This window comes from Strongylocentrotus purpuratus, unplaced genomic scaffold, assembly GCF_000002235.5.
Source record: "Strongylocentrotus purpuratus isolate Spur 01 unplaced genomic scaffold, Spur_5.0 spur5_contig_816, whole genome shotgun sequence".
Classification (NCBI taxonomy): domain Eukaryota; kingdom Metazoa; phylum Echinodermata; class Echinoidea; order Camarodonta; family Strongylocentrotidae; genus Strongylocentrotus; species Strongylocentrotus purpuratus.
Window position 1 is genome coordinate 1,109,920 of NW_022145520.1, and position 21,322 is coordinate 1,131,241.

At 38.2% G+C, this 21,322-nt stretch overlaps 1 protein-coding gene and 1 pseudogene across 3 annotated transcripts; one reads left to right on the forward strand and one right to left on the reverse strand.

Annotated features, from left to right (window-relative positions):
* Positions 1-1,516: 1,516 nt before the first annotated feature.
* On the reverse strand, positions 1,517-20,349 carry LOC100892128. Of its 3 annotated transcripts, none has more exons than XM_030979451.1 (5): positions 20,199-20,349; positions 3,124-3,248; positions 2,680-2,798; positions 2,022-2,355; positions 1,517-1,792 (listed from the first exon to the last, which is right to left on the reverse strand). In XM_030979451.1, the coding sequence occupies exons 2-5, from the start codon at positions 3,239-3,241 to the stop codon at positions 1,587-1,589; spliced, it is 777 nt and encodes a 258-aa protein (XP_030835311.1). In that variant the 5' UTR covers positions 3,242-3,248; positions 20,199-20,349; the 3' UTR covers positions 1,517-1,586. The 3 variants fall into 3 exon arrangements, with proteins under 3 accessions (XP_030835311.1, XP_030835306.1, XP_030835299.1); XM_030979446.1 differs by lacking the exon at positions 20,199-20,349 and adding an exon at positions 6,043-6,231; XM_030979439.1 differs by lacking the exons at positions 1,517-1,792; positions 2,022-2,355; positions 2,680-2,798; positions 3,124-3,248 and adding exons at positions 16,996-17,437; positions 17,879-18,200; positions 18,498-18,619; positions 18,951-19,075 and having other exon boundaries at positions 20,199-20,324.
* LOC115917774 lies at positions 9,777-9,906 on the forward strand (annotated as a pseudogene).
* Positions 20,350-21,322: the final 973 nt, after the last annotated feature.

Sequence of the window (21,322 nt, forward strand, 5' to 3'; positions counted from 1 at the left end):
CCAAGAGTGAAATCGAAATAGATGTGAGGTAAAAGAATACAAATTGTCTGTTGATTTTACATTATTTGGATTATTTATAAATATAATCAATGAATTAAAAAAAAGAAAATCAACAAATCATTCAATTAATACGTCAGTCAAGCACTTAATGAACAAATCAGTCAACCAGCTGTGTTAATTTGAATTTGGAACCAATCAATCAACCAAATCAATCAACAAACAACCCAAACATGCCAAACAAGCCATTAATCAGCCAATTCAATTAGAAAACCCTTTATTAATCGGCTTTAATCCATTCTAAATAACTACTTTCTGTTAACGAATTAATCAATCGATCAGCCAGTAAATACATCACAAAATACAATCAACAATTCAATCATTTTATCACCAAATCAATTAATTAATCCACTCTGACAATCCCTTACTTTATCAGTCAGATTCTGCTGGGAACAAGAAATTACAAGGCATGAATGCTATTTAAATCATATTTAAATGGAGGAATCAGTCGTAGCTAATCCACTTTAGGATGATTCAATTTGAACAGTCCCACAAATGCGTCAAAAAGTCCACTTCTCCCAATCGTTCTGGTATCTAATATTGTTGGCAAAGTGTTGTATAAGATTTGATTTGATTTGATTTATTTAGTTGTTTCGGTTGTAATGTGAACATGATAGGCAAGTACAAAGTACCTGAAAATTCCTTAATTGACATAAATGATTTTTACAATTCATTTAAAGGTATTGATCAGTTCTGGTCATGCGATTGCATTGTGAAAGAAACGTTGTAGAATCGATCAGAAAAGGTAGATCATCTAGCATATAAGTATTGGTGTGTACTGCAAGGTTCTAGAATCATAAAAAAAAAATAATAATAATTGGCCCAGTCTTGGTAAAGTTACTAGCACTGTACACAGAAAGATGTATATGGGACGATATCTATCCAGTCCGGAAATATATAATAACTAACCAAATATATCAATTAGTAGGCGGTTTCCCAGCAAATTTTGGATCATCACGTATTAGTCAAAACATATTCTTTCACATGATGGGTAAGAGCTTCCATTTCATTGTTTGAGAGGGGGGCGTTTCCAAAACTGGTCCATACCTTTAAGCTAAAAGTGCTTCACCCTTCGTTTGTTAAATTACATTTTAACCTGTACTAATACAAAGAATGTAAAAATTAAATCGTGATAGATTTTTACTACATCTTAACCGGAACACGGTTTCATAAGCAGGGTCGGCGATCCCGTGGGAGACGCCCCCTCAATCAATCGTCCCCCCCCCCACCCCCGGAAAAAGTACCCCCCCCCCCCTCCCCCTCTCTAAAATGTATAGCAAATACTGACTAAAGACTGCGACACACTTTCAGGCGCTGGAGGGCCCAAGAGCGCAGCGTTTAACTAATAACAATGCAAAATCTTCTCGCTCCCTCGCATGATATCCTTTAAAATGTACAAGTAATGTAGAAAATCTGTATAGTTTACACTATGCTCCCTCGTCCCTCGCATTTCGCCCCCCCCCCCCCCAGTCATGACAAGAAATCGCCGCCCCTGTCCATAAGTGTCTTTTACTTTCTCGAACAAATTATTACTTTGCATACACATAATAGTAGCTTCCGTTCCAGGTGTACCTGTTGCGTCTCCACTGACCAATGAGGGCACTTGCCCCTGTACCCCGGGGCGAGAAGAAGAGCGACTGGAAGAAGAAGGACTTGGATATCCCATTAGCAGGTGGTAGCCCTCCCCCTTGTCCGCATTTGCTTGTACCCCCTGGGATGCAGGTCACTCGATCAACTATGGTATGAACGAAAATATATTTAATTAAACAAAAGAAAAATATGACATGATGTAATCCCGGGGCATTTTATCCCTAATTTAGACATTATCATCATGGTAATCAAGATCAGGACGCTCTTTTGTATAACACAGGTACTTTGCAATAAAATTTAGATTGTGGTGTTGAATGCACATGGATTTTTTGAATTGCCAAATGGTTAATTGAATGAACGATGAAATCATTTACCACTGCCAGACGGAAATTCAATAATGCTAGTTGGCCGGGTATGGTCTTGGCCGTATTCAGGAATAAAAAGAGGAGTATCCACGAGCCAAGGAATGGATCGTGTAGTGAGACGCGATGGGTTAATGCTGTCATCTGCCTGCATTTTGAAGACAACGTCAGTTTGGACCAGGAAATGATTGTAGTTGAGATCAATCATCTCTTTGACTTCGGAAGTGTCGATGATGTCGAGTGTGATTTCGGTGGCGTCTTCGTCGACATAGTTCCAGATGGCTGTTTGGTTGGACCTGCCGTAGCGGGCCCACCCACCGCCCTCAATTTCCATCTCACAAAACACCTGTAAGACAAAGTGGAAGATGCTAAAACTTAACTTGTGTGGGGATCTCCGTGGGGATGGAGATCCTAATGCTACACGCATCAAACATCTGAGATGTATGTGGTCCAGGGAGGGGAAGAAGCATCAATATGGAATATTGGAATATGGAATAAGGCAGTGGCAATACTTCCATTGCAAAAAGAAATGTGCCTTTCATCCTGTCCGCAACAGGAAAGTAGACCCAAATAGCAGCTGAAGTTATAACAATGTCGTTTTCTTTTCTTTCTTGTGGCTAGTGCCCCATTCTCATCCATCCCGTCGTCAAATTAAAAAATATATATATACCTTTCGATAGAGACCAGCGCTCTCGATGTAGTAGAAGTCGCTGGCTGCTTCAGGGCACACATCCTTTACATGTTGGCAGGACAGTGCCGGGTTGCTTGGAGTTCCAAAATTCCTGCACCCTAGTGTCGTATGATAAAATTCAATTTAATGCGAATGAGGGAAGAGATAGACATGCGCCCCTCCCCCCCCCCCCCGCCCCCTTCTCCCCTTCATCTTGAAAATTTATCCTGGATCTGCCCCTAAATGACCCGAACAGGATATTCGTTCCAATATCTTGATCAGACATCTTAAGAAATTACTAATAGCTTAATCCTTTCTTTCTTCTTTTCTTCTTCCTCTTCTTCTTCTTCTTCTTCTCCTTTTGTATGCTTTTTTTTTTCTTCTTCTCCTCCTCATATTTAATCTTCGTTGCCCTGTACATTCGTATCATAACTCATTTTTTACCTGATGAACCTTGGCATGTAATCGCGCCATTGATGTACAGCTGTGCTTGACCGTATCCTTGGGCACTGGTGCAGACAATCAACAGCATGACCAGAGCGATGGAAACAAACGACGCCATTTTGGTCCTAGCAATCAAAGATCAGACGGGAATGTAGAGAGAGTTCAGGTTTTCACTTCAAGTGGACTGGATATGTGATCGACGAGCTAACAAGGAATTCAAGCAGTTATGTGACTGCATTTTGACATGTTTGTATCAGTATCACATACCTAAACTCAGGTACTGGCTAACAAGCACACCTATTACCCCTAATTACCAAACAAAAATGCACCCTCTTTGGACTTACTTGAACTCATGTATTCACAAAATAATGTACAATATTTTTGGAAAGAATTAAAAAGACAGGTAGGCCAAGATACCACGGGTCGCCTAACTTTACCGGGCCCCTCCATTAATTGATATTTTATAAAGATTGGTTAAAGGTATCGTTTAACAATGTTAAAGAGAAGGTTGAGTTCCGGAAAGAGGTAAAAAATAATTTGTGAGCGTTATCATTGTTATTATGCAAGGGTGGAAGTACATCAGATTAAACATTTCCCTGAAAAGCATGGCTCTTCAAATGCCTTCATATTCTAAATATGACATGAAACATCGTAAAAATCCGGGTAGGATGTTTTTGCCACGTGTTCGTGTAGTCCCATATACATCATTCTGTGTACAGTGCTTGTAACTTTGCCAAGATTTGGCAAAATTTCTTATCACTTTGATGATTCCGGAACCTTGCAATACACACGAATACTTATATACTAGATGATCAATCTTTTCTGATAGATTCCACACCGTTTCTTTCACAATGCAATCACATGACCAGAACTCAACTTTATCTTTAAACCTGAGATGCATGGCCCTACATGTGCAGTGTCTGTGATATGGTGTAATATTGAAGCCCTAAAATAAAATGCGACTCAAAATGATCATAAGTGTCTCAAAAAAGTGACCGGCTATACCAAACTCATTTCCCACAAGAGACTGCAGTGTTATAAAAACCGTTAGGAAAACGCAAAATTTGATTTCGAAGGATTTCAAATCATAAATATCTTGATAATCAGACAGGAAATTGGTTTGTAAAACTCATGGGATACCTGACTGACCTAAAGGTTTATAAATGATTGCAGCATGAGCTAAATCCAGGATTTTGTTTCAGAATCTGAGACAAAGTTATCCAATCCCTTTAAGGGTATACACATGTTAGTGTAGAACTCCCCTGACGGGGGTCGTACGTTTTAAACTTCACGATCTCACGAGGAATAAACTACACTATCAAACAATTGAGTTATATAATTAATATCAACGATTTATTAAAGATAATCAACATAAATCATCAACGGTAGTATAATCGGTCGTGTACACATAATAATCATACATGTATATACCGGCATCTCCGGATGGATCGCCTCTGACGGCAAATAATTAACATACAAATAACAGTGATCATAGTAAACGGAATCGTCTCGAGGTAACTTCCCGGAGGTATAATCTCCGTCACGTTCAAAATTGAATGCAATAACATAATCAATAATCAAAACCAACAAATGTCAACCATCAAAAATCAAATTCAAGATAGTCAAAAAGGATCGTTAATTAGTTCAGCAAAGCGTTCAATAAAACAAACGATCAAACCAAATCAGCATTACCGAGGTCAGGCGATGACGATGCTGATGATGGCGACGAAACGATGATGATGACGAAGACAGCGGCGATGACGGGTACACAGATGAAGACGACGATGATGACATAGACGATGATGAAGACGATGATAAAGACGATGACGATGGTCTTGTTGATGAAAGTGATGAGACGATCAATCGATGGATGCGATGATGGTCATGAAGGTAATGTCAATGATGTGGTGATGACGTGAAGATAATCAGCGAGCCAGCACAGCACAACGGATGACGGTGAGGTGATGACGATGGCGTTCATCGTGTAAGCACAACACAATGGATGATAGCAGTAGAAAAGATAATGAGTCGATGATGATGATGAGGTGAGGTGATGACGATGTCGTTCATCGTGTCAACACAACACAATAGATAATGACGAGGTGGTGACGATGTCGTTCATCGTGTCACTACAACGAAGCAGATGATGACGAGGTGGTGACGATGGCGTTCATCGTGTCACTACAACGATAAGTGTCGGTGGAAAAGACAAATCCGAGAATATGCTAGCAACAGCGATTCAAGTCTCTCCACAAATGAAAAGTCACCCGGGAGAAGTCCGGGGACGAAGTCGGCGAGTCCATGTTGGACGAAAATTCGACCGGCACAGTAAACAAAAACACAGCATCGACTTGTGTGTGCCGATAAAAATATTCCCTCTGAATGGAAATATCAGAAAAAGCCCCAAACGCTGGTATAGCGCGATTGGTCAAAACAAGCGCACAAAATGAATATGCATGTATACGCGCTGTACGTAACAATAACAAATCTGCATAACAATAGAATATATTAACGAACCAGACAAAACCGGCTGGGACATGTCTGAAAAGCCAGACAGCGGACCACGCAAGGGAAATTAATTCTCCCTAGCCGCCATCTTGGAAATAGTAAAGCAATTCGTATTAAACATGTGCAAATCAATGCATAAAACATTATTATACATATAAAAGTTAAAATCGTGACATTTGGTCACTACATTAGTACATAACTCACAATAACCCTTACCTTTAGTATATATTTTAAAATACCATTAGGGAGGCAAAACAAAACAAAAGAAATCAAACCACAACGAATTATGAGGTTGAAAGAATTCAGCGTTTGGCTCGTGAGTCGTGAGCAAACATTTTAGGCATCGCAAATAAGATAAGTAACACGTGAATGCATGGAATGAAATCAAACTGTACCACAACAGTTACTTACCTTTTCAATAACGATTCAAACAGCTTATTACACGCACAGTAATGTAGTGTTCTGCGGTGAGAGTTATGTTGCCTGGCCTGTACTTACAATGTCTCGAGAGCCGTCTGTTTATTTGTCTTCATCATGACCACGCCCTTTTTTACTTTTTGTTTTGTTTGACAGAATAGTTAAGCCTTATGTTCGTGTGCAGAGTAGAAAGGTTATCTCCAGATTGTTTTACCAAGGAGCTCTGGTTTTACCTTGACCACGCTAACTTATTAATTATTACAGAGAGAGGAGGAGGCATTCAGCAATGGTCCGTGTGCAAAATAAAAAATAGAGCAATTTTTCCCCCTTTTCGTGCATTGTAGCTGTCAAAAGTGTCAATTTAAATTAGAGAGAGAGAGAGAGAGAGAGAGATGTCACGCAGCAATATGGGTCCGTGTGCAAAAACAAACAACAACATATCTCTCGCCATTACTCCAATTCAGGGGCGGCGATTTCTTTTCATGACCGGGGAGGGGGGCAAAATGCGAGGGACAAGGGAGCAGTGGCGTAATGAGCGAAAACATTTGGGGAGGCAGAAAAGAATCCGCATCACCACCACGTTAACATGTTACGCAGGCCCTAGGAACGTTTTTCAAAGTGGGGGGGGGGGGCTAAGTATTTACGATCAGGTAGAGCAAAGTGAGCGAAGCAAGTGGAGCGTAAATTGGCGTGGGGTCCAGGGGGAAAGCCCCGGCGGGGATCAAGGGCGGAGCCCCATGAAGCTCAGGGGTTTTAGGCATTTAATTACAGTCAGGTGAGCATCCAGGGGGCGCCTTAGGGCCCTTGTTGGGGTCCAGGGGGCAGAGCCCCTGGAAGCTCAGGCGTTTAAGGCATTTAATTACGGTGAGATGAGCTACCAGAGGCTCGCCTTAGGGCCCTTGGTGGGGTCCAGGGGGCAGAGCCCCCGGACACTCATGCCATTTCAGTAACATTTGTAAATCACTGGTATCGAATTAGAAATAAACCATGTTTGAATTTATTTGGGGGGAACTGCCCCCAAGCCCCCCTCCCCCCTCCTCCATCAGCCTACGCAAGTGCGAGGGAGCATAGTGAATGACAGGGGTGAAGGTGACGGAAGTGACAACCCCCTCACAGGTTTATGATGTTTTGTTGTATTAAAAAATTACATTCCTTAGCAAAAACTATAGTATATAAAGACAAGCAATATACTTTTTTCTCACTTGAATTTTTTCGGTGTTTATTTGTACATTTTGAAGGACATTATGCGAGGGATCGTAGCTAACGAATGAGAAGATTTTTGCATTTTTATTTGTCTAAACGCTGCACTATTGGGCCGTCTAGAGCCTAAAAGTGTGTTGCAGTCTTTAGTCAGTATTTGCTATACAATTTTTGTGCACTTTTTCCAATTTTGAGGGGGGACGATCCCCCCCCCCCCCCTAGAAAAATTGAAGGGGGACGTGTCCCCCCCCCCCCGGGATCGCCACCCCTGCTTCAATTCGTTGTATTGCTTTGTCCTGAATACTCCTGCTTAAATGGACCTACGAACCGGGTGTGCATCCCTTATTTTTAAAGGGGTGCCGCATGCTGTCAGTAAATATCGGAATGAAAAAGGAGGCAAAAAGGATTTTTAAAAATTGAAGAACGTTATACACGGATGATGCTCTATTATGATGCTCTATTTTTCCACAAAGAAATACACACAAAAAACAAAATTATAATAATAATGAATAAAACAAATATTGGTGGCTTCTTTTACAGCACTCGTGTCCGTCATGCAGTGATGCTTTTGGCCCTCCAATAATAAATGTTAACCCGGTTATAGCCGAAAGAAAGATGAGTTCATATTTTATATCTATTTGAAAATCCTAACTATAAATAAGTGTCCACTTTCTTATTATTTTGTTTTGATTACTGAGTGTATGGAATATTGTGTCTTGTGTTGGCTCAGTCAGTAGAGCGTCCGCCTCACAACCGGGAGGTCGTGGGTTCGAACCCCGGCCGCGTCATACCAAAGACGTTAAAAGACGGGAGTTGCTGCTACCTTGTTTGGCGTTCAACAATAAGGGATAGAGCAACGTCGATCTGGCGCTGCTCAGTGGCTGCAGGGCTCACGATCAATTGGGCAAAAAGAATTTCCATTTTCGGTTTAACTTAATACAATTTGGAGTGGACTTTGAAAGATTATTATTGTTATTATTATTCATTCCCTTCCTGTGCCCTCTCCCCCTCTTTATCATTTTCCTGGAATTATCAAGAAAATACCAAGACTGAAGTCTAGAATTTAAAAGAAATGCGATATAGATGTATCAAGGATAGCTTACAGTTACTTCAATCAATGTTACAGTTGGATAGAATATTGTCATGTTAGAGGATTTCATCTTCAGTAATAATCTAGTAGAAGATTTTTTTCTATGTGATTTGTGTGCAATAGCTTCAGGATTTCAAAATGCATCTAGATGGGTATATTAAAAAACAACAGGAAGAGAGATCTCTTACAAGTTCGAGTTGATATTAGTGTTTTATGATAATCACGAGTGTATTTTGATATCCATAATGGTTAAAATGCAGGAAGGCTATTTTTTGTTTTTTCCTGGTTCTATATCATCAAAACAAAACTGATTATCTATACCTTGCAGATACACTGGATTTCCTCTATTTTTGACAAATATAGCCATCTTCCGTTATAATACCCAGGAGGTAACTTTTAACTTTAAAGGGACTATTCAAACTTTACGTGAACTTGCTATAGAATAGCTTTTGGCTGAAGCAATTAGTGTTTCCGTGTTGGAATTGGAAAATAAATAAAGGTAATGAAAATGACAGAAAAGGCTCCAGATGGACACTTTAAACCAGGGGATGAATATCTTTTGAGATAATTTTTATATCAAATCTGATAATTATTAGTGATATCATTTAGGGGGATATAGGCTCAAGTCTTTCATCTTTTTGTGCATGGTTGATCGTCAATGAAATAGAGTTAAGCCTGTTTGTTGCTACGGCAGGCAGCCAGTGAAAACGAATTCGTTTATTCAAATTATGGGAATGCAAGCATTACTTTAAACAAACGGAACTTCGTTATTCTTGGCTCATTTTTCCTCATTGAGGTGTCATATAAAAGGGCAAAAAATGAACTTTCTAGAAATGTGATTTTTCTCTTTGAAATTTAGATACCGCCCGCCAAATGACTTTTTGGTACCCTCTCTTCATATTGTTTTAAATCACTCGTGAGTGAAATATGCATCATAATGAGTCGCATCAAATGAAAGGGGTGGATCTAAGCTTTACAAACATGTGTCATTTATTCATTTTAATTTTAAACATCGATAATTCTCGGTTTCGTTTTTTCTAGGACGCACTGTATTATGTCGTGTTATACAGGAGAGATATTGAGACATGTCATTTCAATATATGAGACAAATTTTGAATTATGAAGAAAAAACAATCAAATATTGTACAACATCTAACGACGAACAGTATTATTAAGGTAAATAGCGCCATTTTGTGTTCATTGCTTAATATTCTTATCCATACTTATCAATTCTTATCAATTAACCTTATCAAGTTATAATAAAATGTACACGATTAATGTATTATTAATGTAACATTAACATTTTAATAGAAATTCCGAGCAATAGGATTTTATAAATGAATATTAATGCAGTTTTCGTGACAACCGTGTAAGTTTGTAACTGTTATCATAGCGTACATCAATAAACTACTAGTCCTCTGTAAGCTGTTAATTAAGCATACTTACCTGGCGCAGGGGTCGCATTGATCAAGAAGGATGCACCCCCAGGGCGAGGCTTGCCATTGCACTCCGGCTTGCTGAATCTAAATTAAACCATATCAGGAAAACTACCCCCGGACAACTGCCCCCTAGGACAATTCCCCCCTCCCGGGACAACTTCCCACTAGAATAGTTGTCCCCCTATGATAGTTGTCCGGGGGTAGTTGTCCTAGAGGATGGTTGTCGTAGGTGGTAGTTATCTGTAGGGTAGTTGTCCGGGGGTAGTTTTCCAGGGGGTAGTTGTCGTAGGGGGTAGTTGTCCGGGGGTAGTTGTCTGTGGGGTAGTTGTCCGGGGGTAGATGTCCGGGAGTTGTTGTCCTAGGGGTTACTTGTCCGGGGATAGTTGTCCGGGGTAATTGTCCTAGGGGATATTTGTCCTAGGGGGTAGTTGTCCGGGGGTAGTTGTCCTAAGGGGTAGTTGACTAGGGTGGTTATCCGGGGGTGGATGTCCAGGGGGTAGGTGTCCTAGAACCAAATTAAACTAACTTATTTTTAATTCACCATTTTGAGAGTTTGTAAATACAAATGAATCAATAAAACAACTAACCCCTTTCCCTCCTTTTATACTCTAATGGAATCACACACAAAAATCCCAGGATGTACTGGTTCTGATGCTCATCAGCTGGGCAGTCAATTATCTTTTTTTTTGGAGTTACTTGAATTGGCCACTAGATGGCGCTATCAACTTTGGATGAAAAATTCAGAAAGAATTACTGGTAATAATAATAATAAAGTAATACATTTATAGAGAGCAGAAACTATCCAACATATTTATTCTACTGCGTTACAATAGCTCCTAATATGCTTAGATTTACAGTTTTTTTAAAAGATGTGCTTTCAGTTTTGATTTAAAGATATTGGTAGTACCTCCAGTCTTGACCAACTGAATAAGAAGGGCAAATCTTCTTAGCAATTTGACACTTTAAATCAACATTCACAACACATTATATAACTATCTGTTGAACTGGATGGTATAAATGAATATTGCTGTTTTCTTTTAAACCTGACGAAATCGTCCAAAACGTATCACATTTGAGGAGTTTTCGAACTAGGTTATGCGACACATGCTGCGGCGACTTCTCCACGATCAATATCGTACATTATAATATGATGACGTGGATCCTAATCAAATGATTGGTCGAAAGCGTACACGTGGTCAGGCATTTATTTTGTCTAACGCGTGATATGGATAATGACCGGTCATTATCCATTTCTAATGACAGTTCATTAGTAAAAATCATGTTATAAAACATAATTTTATACTGAACAAATAAAAAAGGTGAGCTTATAAAACAAATAATAAACAGCATTTTGTTTGAGCATTAGTAAAAAAATTACCCACACTTGGTACCTTCAAAACAGTCTAAACACCCTTGGCTACCGACTCGGGCGTGTTAGACTGTACCAAAGGTACCTTGTGTGGGTAATTCTTACTAATGCCCTCACTGCTGTGTATTATTTGTATACTAACCGAATTCTTAACATCCGTCCTAGATTAGACACTATAATAATAATAATAATATTTAATTTTTATATAGCGCTTAATACAAATGTCTCTAAGCGCTTTACAAATATACCTAACCCTAAGCCTAAAAATATTCTAAAACCAATTGCAACCCTAAGTCTTAGCCTATATATTGGACGAGATTAAGCTCAGAACGACGATCGTCGCAGGTACATACATCGGAGCACCGCAATACAATCTCTCAACGTTTTATTATTGTATGTATTAAAAATGTACAACGAATAATGAAGAAAAGCATACTTTAATAATGGACATTGTGTATATGTAGTTCTCGAAATTCTCTTTCGGCTTCATGATTGCTGGTAATGACTTTGACAGTTTTGCTTTTTGTATAATGTATTTCAGCCCATTCTAAAAAAGACGCCCCCTTCACTCGTCAAAATGGAAGTATTAAAAACGCAATGTTTTATAGTGTATTTTCGAATAATCATATCTTAAATGAACATAGTAAAAACAAAGCGACAAGAATATAAATTGTCTGTTTATTTTGCAGTAGTTAAACAAAATTGGAATGAGAGAAGAAACACGACAATGTAAAATATGAGGGCCTTAATGTATCGTTCACACTTAGGCTTTTTTGATTGGTTCGTTTGTTAATTTATTCATCTACTGTTTAACTTTCTGATGGATTGATTTATCATTGATAAGTTGATTGAGTTAAATAACTGGTTGATTGATTGATTGGTTGATTGAATGGATGATTCGTTTATTGATTAATCTGAGTTAATTCTTCCTTTTTATGTCTGCTTGTTTGATAGGTGATTGATTTATTGGATAAATAACTGGTTTATTGATTAAGGGCCTAAATGTACAGTTGATCGTTGGGCATATTCAATGTGACCGTCTGTTAATTATCGACTATTCGACCGATTGATCGGTTAATTAAACGATTGATTGATGTAAAGTTGGATGATTGAATAGGTAATTGATGTATTAATCGAATCATTTCTTGATCGGGGAGTCGATTAGGTCGGTTGATACATGAGTGGTCAATTGATTGATGGAGTGATTGGGGGAAGTCATACTAATATGAAAATGTATTTTAGTTAGAATTGTATATGACTAAGAAGAATTTGAAATTTGGCACGATATTTGAATAACTTATACCAAACATCATTGATTGCAATCAATCAATACAGTTAGAACGTATCCTGTCTATGGATGGGCCATTCGTAGATGAAGCAAGAAAGTACTCAATAAAAACCGTAAATCCGTCAACAATCAACCACTCAGTCAGCCGGACAATACATGAACAGATCTAATCAATCACCAACAAGCAAGTCAAATCATATCAACGAATTAATCAAAAAATCATTCAATCTATCAATCAATCAAGAAATCAGTCAAACAATGAATTGACAAATCATTCATTCAACCAATGAACAAAGTAGTCAATCAATTAATCAGACAATCAGACAATCAATCAATAATTCATTCAATCGATCGACAAATCAATCAATCAATGACCAAATCAGTCAACCAACCATGTAAACTGGAATTTGGAACCAATCAATCAACAAACCATCCAAACGTGCCAAACAAGCAATTAATCAGCCAATTCAATTTGAAAATCCTTTATTAATCGGCTTTAATCTATTCTGAATAAATACTTTCTGTTAACGAATTCATCAATCGATCGGCCAGTCAATACATTAATCATTCAGTCACCAAATCCAATCAACAATTCAATCAATCTACTAGGAATCAATTAATCAGTCCACTCTTACAATTCCCTACTTTATCAGTCAAATTCTGCTGGTAAAAACAAATTATACAATTCAGTTAGAATGCCATTTAAATCACATTTAAATGGGGGGGGGGGGTCAGGGAATCAGTCCAAGCTAATCCATTTAGGAGAATATTAAATTTTTACAGTCGCACAAATGCGTCAAAAACGTCCTCTTCTCCCAAACGTTGTTGTTTCTCATATTGGTGACAAAGTGTTAGATGGCAAAGATTAGATTTGATTTCATTTATTTATTTCCGTTTCTATATGAACATGATAGGCAAGTACAAAGTACCTGACAATTCATCAATTGACATGAATGATTTTTACAATTCAGTTAAAGCCCCACTGTCCTACGTGTAGTTACTTGATCCCTCTATATAGAAAACTTCCCCAATCGGTGCATGTTGGTCCCTGTTACACCCACAAATGTAATAACTCCCACAAATGTAATAACGCCCACAAATGTAATAACACTTTACCCACAAATGTAACAACACCCACAAATGTAATAACACTTTACCCACAAATGTAATAATTTCACCCACAAATGTAATAACCACTTTACCCACAAATGTAATAAATTTGAAGTGATATTTTGAATCACCCACAAATGTAATAATGACTTTACCCACAAATGTAATAAATTTGAAGGGATATTTTGTCGAATTTAAAACTAAAACCCTGTAATAAAGCATGGGTATAGCGCGCAGTCTTTGCTCTAGACCCGGTTATTTCAACAACAAAAAAAATCTTCAAAACTAAGACCCCACCATTTTCCAAACTAAGACCCGGTGATAGAGCATGGGTTTAGAGCGTAGTTTTTCTTCCAGACCCGGTTATTTCAAAACTTTTTAAAAATCTTCAAAACTAAGACCCCATCATCTTATTCCTGTGAAGGAACATAAGTATTGAGCGTAGTCTTTCTTCCAGACCCGGTTTTTCAAAAGTTTAAAAACAAACAAAAAGCAAAACAAAACAAAACAACAAAAAAACCTTTTAAACTAAGACCCCTCCATCTTCCAAATTAAGACCCGGTAATAAAGCATGGGATTAGAACGTAGTCTTTACTTCAGACTCGGTTATTTAAAAAAAAAAATCTTCAAACTAAGACCTCACCATCTCATTCCTGTGGAATAACATGGGTATAGAGCGTAGTCTTTCCTCCAGTCCCGGTTATTTCAAAGGAATTAGAAATTTAAACAAATCTTCGAAACTAAGACCCACCATCTTATTCCTCTTATTTTTTCATTTAAAAATAAATTACATTATTACATATGTGGATACAACACGTCACAAATAAATGATTGGTCGGCGGTCACACGAACTGACGAATCAGTCAAAATGGTCCATATATATAACACACAGAGGAGGAACCGATTCGATGGTTCGTTGACCGTCGACGATTTTTTTAATCATGTAAATATTCTAACGCCCACAAATATCCTGAAATTCAATGTTCGTAGAAAAAAAAGTAATTGAATAAGTGACCTGAAATATATTGACGCCGATTGTTTTATGCATGTGATTATGAAACATGTTCACGATATGTAATATATATTTATATAATTATATGTACGCTATTAGTGACATTAAAACGTTCGATTGCGATGTTATATTTTCATGAGTGCGTGAATGAATTACCTTTCTTATCAATTCATATCAATTACTTATACTGAAGACTACCAATTGGTACGCGGTACACGGTGTGAATTCATGAGAACGAAATTTATTCAAAGGCGAATACAAACAAAACACATTTATATTACAGTTTTCCCTACTTCTGAAACACTCAAGCAGCTATATAAACAAGAACAAGTCTGAAATGATAATCGGTTAACAAGCAAATAACAACGCATACTTTCATATAACAAATCATAAATAGCTGTATAACGAGATCGCGCGAAAAATATTTGCATGTTTTTAATGAACGATTGCAGAACCCTTTGACTGATAAAATATCTATATACTCTCTCAATCAATGTGAGTAAATTGCAGAGGTTATGATTTTATAGTATTAAATGCAATGATGGATACATAGATTTTGTAAGATAGAAAGTATTTTATTCCAAACGAATGAAGAGGTTGTTTCATTAATATACAGACGGTAACAGAACCAAAATAATTATTACGTATAAAAAGGTGGAGTAACTCACATGTCTTTTACAAGCAAACAAGGTTATAATTTGGGCAATATTGAACCTGATAACATCAACTGAACTTGATATAAAACGCAAACAACCTAACACGTGACAATTCTTCTAAGCTAGGAAAAACAAGAGAACAAGATGCCGAAATACTAAAATACCTGGCTTTCTGTAACTTAATATTCGTCCATATAAAACTACTTAATACGTACAACTCCAAAAGTTTGTCAGTAATACTTTTCAGATGCTTTAAGAGTATACGGAGTTGAAATGAAGTATGACTGATCAAAAGGAAATAATTATTTTAATTATACAATGAGATAAAGAATATTAACAACCTTTACCTGATCTCTGTTGAAGAGCTTGGCGTTTGCCACTTTTGAGCCATTTTTCAACCTTAAACAGAAATCTGATTAAAGACATAAATGCAAAACAAACCATACACTTGTATAAGGATTATAAATACATGAATATGTTAGTGATTTTAAAAAGCAATAGAGGCATGTAGTTTCCAGATATTTACTTTAACACTGAGATAACATAATATGTTATGATATATAGTTCACTCATATGACACATAAATTTTCTTTACAACGGTTTATACACTTATAGTGTAGACAAAGAATCACACATGAATGGTCTGTAATATACTACGTGAGGATTAACCCGTTTAATGCATAATTGTTAGTTTGTTTTTGGTTGTGCGATCTTTTTCAATGAAGATCTTCTAAACACAGAAAAAACTAAAGTTTATCCTAATCGAAATAACTTTGTTGTAACTTTAATAGTGTTCTGACACTGCTCATTACCATGAAGCTACAACCACGAGAGAGGGGACTCCCCCGAAAGAAATGTCAGACAAAATCTCTAATCGAGAATCTAGGACACCTACCCCCCTGCCAACTACCCCCAGCTAACTACCCCCTAGAATGATAACGCCCCCCCCCCCCAGCTAACTACCCCTGGACATCTACCCCGGACAATACCCCCGGACATCTACCCCAAGTCAAGTACCCCCCGGACATCTACCCGCCCCCCCCCCCCGTCAAATACCCCCGGAAATTCCCCCCCCCCCACCAATCCAACTTTCCCCTTCCAACTACCCCCAGCCAACTACCCCCACGCTGAAAACTGCCCCCGGACATCTACCCCCATCCAACTACCCCCGGGCAACTACCCCCAACTACCTTAATTTGCTTGGGGTAGATGTCCGGGGGGGGTAGTTGGAGGGGGAGTTAGTTGTCCAGGGGGAGGGGTAGTTGGATGGGGTAAGATGTCCGGAGGTAGATGTCCGGGGAGGGGGTAGTTGACTGGGGGTAGATGTCCGGGGGTAGTTAGCTAGGTGGTAGTTAGCTATACCCATGCTTTATTACAGGGTTTTAGTTTTGAACAAATTCGACAAAATATCACTTCAAATTTATTACATTTGTGGGTAAAGTCATTATTACATTTGTGGGTGATTCAAAATATCACTTCAAATTTATGACATTTGTGGGTAAAGTCATTATTACATTTGTGGGTGATTCAAAATTATTACATTTGTGGGTAAAGTGGTTATTACATTTGTGGGTGAAATTATTACAATTGTGGGTAAAGTGTTATTACATTTGTGGGTGAAATTATTACAATTGTGGGTAAAGTGTTATTACATTTGTGGGTGTTGTTACATTTGTGGGTAAAGTGTTATTACATTTGTGGGCGTTATTACATTTGTGGGAGTTATTACATTTGTGGGTGTAACAGTCCCCCATGATCCTCTTTTTCTTATGTTAGTTGAGAGCTGAGTTAATGAGATAGCCACTTGTGAGTGACCTCGCTGTGTGGTCTAATCCCTTCTGGCCCAGTAGTATTGACGATCTTTAAGCTAAGAGTGATTCACCCTTCGTTTGTTAAGTTACATTTTAAAATGTACTAATACACAGTATGTAAAAAAAGAAACCGTGATAGATTTATACTACTTCTTATCTAGAACAAGGTTTCATGTTTTACTCTATATCGACCAAATCATTACTTGGCATACACATAATAGAAGCTTCCGTTCCAAGTGTATTTGTTGCGGTGCCACTGACCACTGACGCTACTAGGCAAGCTTGCCCCTGTTCCCCGGGGCGAGAAGAAGAGCGACTGGAAGAAGAAGGGCTTGGATACCCCATTGGCAGGTGGCAGCCCTCCCCCTTGTCCGCATTTGCTTGTACTCCCTGGAATGCAGGTCACTCGATCAACTATAGTATGAACGAAAAACACATTTTAATTGTATAAAAAACGAAATAAAACATGGTGTGAACCCGGTAACATAGTATGGTAATGAATCAGGACGCTTTTTTGTATAACACAGGTAATTTGCATTAACATTTAAATTTGTTGAAAACACATGGGGTTTTTGAACTGCCAATTAGTGTGTAAACCCTGGGAGATGGCGTTTTATCCCTAATTTAAACAGTTTCAATATGAATCAAGATCAGTGCGCTATTTTGTATAACGCAGGTGCTTTGCAATAACATTTAGATTGGTGTTGTTGAAACACGTGGAGTTTTTTAATTGCCAATGGGTTAATTGAATGGGGTCAGACAAATGAAAACATTATGAATATTTTGTAATGCACATTTCGAACATGATAAAAACCTGTATAAAATGACTATAGACTACACGATGAAATCATTTACCACTGCCAGACGGAAATTCAATACGGGTATGGTCGTTGCCGTAATCAGGAATGAACAGAGGTGTATCCACAAGCCAAGGAAGGGATCGTGTAGTGAGACGCGATGGGTTAATGCTGTCATCTGCCTGCATTTTGAAGACAACGTCAGTTTGGACCAGGAAATTATTGTATTTGAGATCAATCATCTCTTTGACTTCGGAAGGGGAGATGATGTCGAGTGTGATTTCGGTGGCGTCTTCGTCGACATAGTTCCAGATGGCTGTTTGGTTGGACCTGCCGTAGCGGGCCCACCCACCGCTTTCAATGTCCATCTCACAAAACACCTGCATGTAAGACAAGATGGGAGATGGTAAAATGTTACCTGTGTGAGGATGGAGCTACATGCATCATACAATTGAAATTTATGAGTTCTGGGGGGGGGGAACACGTGCCCCGACCATCTGGAATCTTGCAGGGGCAATATTGTCATTGCAAAAAGAATGTGCACTTAATCCTGCCCGCAAAAGGAAATTGGACCCCAAAAAAGAAGTTGAATGTTATAACAGATTTTTTTCTTTCGTTCTTGTGGCTGGTGCCCCATACCCATCCACTCCCGTCGTCGAATTAAAACAAAAACATACCTTTCGATAGAGCCCAGCGCTCTCGATGTAGTAGAAGTCACTGGCTGCTTCAGGGCACACATCCTTGACATGTTGGCAGGACAGTGCCGGACTGCTTGGAGTTCCGAAATTATTGCAGCCTTCTGTCGTATGATAAAATTCAAAAAAGGCCGTTGCTAGTTCAATGTAAATGAGGGGAGTAGGACAAAATTATCCAGGATCCGCTCCTAAATTGCTCGAGCAGGTTTTCGTTCCAAGTGTGTAGGCCTAACACATATCTTGATCGGACATCTAAAAAACTAATAAAAGCTAAATCCTTTCTTTTCTCTTTTTCTTCTTCCTCTTCTTCTTCATCATCTTTTCCGTACTTCTCATTCTTCTTTTTTCATTTTTTCCTTCTTCGTTGACTTATTTCCCCCCTCCTCTTCTTTTTTCTTCTTTCCCTTAACATTTGTACCATAACCCATTTTTTACCTGCTGAACCTTGGCATGTAATCGCACCATTGATGTGCAGCTGTGCTTGACCGTATCCCTGGGCACGGATGCTGACAATCAACAGCATGACCAGAGCGATGGAAACAAACGACGCCATTTTGGTCCTAGCAATCAAAGATCAGATGGGAATGTATAGAGAGTTCAGGTTTTCACTTCGAGTAGACTGGATTTGTGATCGACGTACTTATAAGGAATTCAAGCATTTAAAGGTAAAGACCAGTTATGGTCATGCGATTGCATTAATTATGAAAGAAACGTTGTGGAATCGATCAGAAAAGTTGATCATCTAGCATCTAGCATCTGCAAGGTTCTGGAATCATCAAAATGATAAGAAATTTGGCCCATTCTTCGTAAAGTTGCAAGCACTATACACAAAAAAGATGTATATGGGACTACCCTATATCTCTCATAGACCATGAGAGAAACAAATTTACCAAATATATGAATTAGTAGGCGGTTTCCCGGCAAATTTTGTATCATCATGTATTAGTCAAAACATATTCTTTCACATGATTGGTAATGAGAGCTTCCATTTCATTTTTTGAAATTGGGGCGTCTCCAATACTGGTCTTTACCTTTAAACATTTTTTTATCAGTATCACGTACCTAACCCCCGGGTACCTACCAAGCACACCTATTACCCCTGATTACCAAATAGGTGAAGATAATGACCAAGTATATACTTCTGACTGATCGGATAGACATGATAACATACCTCAAGAACATACCTTATACAACTACACCCTGAATTAAACATACAAATGAACTCTCAATTAAAGTTATCCTACAATGCCCACATTCGGGGATAACCCCAGGGTTTAATTGTTTAAAATGTTTTAAGCTATCAACCTCTTCCCCTCGTGATGGCACCTTAATTTCAAAGATATAACTCATGATTGTTAGCGGTGTTGAAAACGGCTCCTACGGACCTACATGAACTCGTGTATTCACAAATTACCATATTTTTGGAAGAAAAAAACAGCTAGGCCAACATACCAAGGTCACGTAACTTTAACCCACTCACTCAGTTATCCTGATATTTGTTAAATATTGGTTAATTGTATATCAGTAAATAAATCACAATAAACATTTCTTATGTATTTCAAGAGCTACTATTAAAGAGACAAAAAAAAAATCAGCGTTTGGCTCGTGAGCAAACATTTGTAGCATCGCCAAGATAAACCACACGCGAATGCATGGAATGAAATCAAACTTACCACAACTTACCCTTTCAATAACGATTCAAACGGCTTACATGCACAGTAATGGAGTTTTCTGCAGTGAGATTTATGTTGCCTGGCCGAACTTTCAATGTCTCTAGAAATGTCTGTTCCTTTGTCTTATAACTAACCAGAGCACTTCATCATGACCACGCCCTCTTTTACTGTTCTGTTTTATTAGAAAGAATAGTTAAGCCTCATGTTCGTGTGCAAAGTAATTTATATTCAGTTTATTTTACCAAGGTCAAGGATCTCTGGTCTTACCTTGACCACGCCTACCTATCAAATAATTACAGAGAGAGAGGAGGCATTCAGCCATGGTCCGTGTGCAAATAAAAATAAAACTAGTTTGTTTCACCCGTTCGTGCATTGTAGCTGTCTAGATTGCCTTAGCGTGACTACGCCCACATGTCAATTCATAGTAGAGAGAGAACAGTCACGCAGTTATGGGTCCGTGTGCAAAAAAATGAAGAAATAAATATATCTTGCCATATCTCCAATTCGATTTATTGCTTTGTCATGATCACGCTTTCTTGTGTGACCTGAAAACGGGGTGTGCACCCCTTATTTTTCAAGGGGTGTCGAATTGTAAACTGTCATTGAATATTGGAATGAAAAGAAGAAATGAACAATATGAGAATGTTCTATATGGATGATGCTCTATTAAGACGCTCTAGATTTCTAAAAATACCCCCCCCCCCCCCCAAAAAAAACAAAAACAAAACAAAAACAAAAACAAAAACAAAAAACAAAAAACCCGAAATAATAATAAAAATACTAAATACAAAACATTGGTGGCTAATTTTCATGTTTCAATTTCATTTATTTATTTCCACACATCTCAAACAATTTTAACACGCTAAGTGCACATTATACAATTGAAAACACAAGTATCAATGTCACAGATTGTAACATCTTAATAACTATTACACAATATAGCCTGTATCGTCAAATGATGAAAGAGAAAACAAAATATTCTTGTTTGTTTCAAGCTGAAGAGAGAGTGTGTGGGGGGACCCATCAGAGAAGCGAAGCTTGTATTACTATAGGTCCCCTTGAATAACTTAATTACAAACATACAAGAAAGTGAGACGGAAGAAAAGAGAGAGAAAGGGAAAGAATGAGGACGGG

What these genes read in the sequence shown, in the direction of transcription:
- LOC100892128 (XM_030979451.1), bottom strand. Translation starts at nt 3,241, where the DNA reads ATGGCGTCGTTTGTTTCCATCGCTCTGGTCATGCTGTTGATTGTCTGC. An exon ending in TACATGCCAAGGTTCATCAG is followed by an intron (nt 2,799 to 3,123) that starts GTAAAAAATGAG and finishes ATACGACACTAG; the next exon opens with GGTGCAGGAATTTTGGAACT. An exon ending in GCGCTGGTCTCTATCGAAAG is followed by an intron (nt 2,356 to 2,679) that starts GTATATATATAT and finishes TTTGTCTTACAG; the next exon opens with GTGTTTTGTGAGATGGAAAT.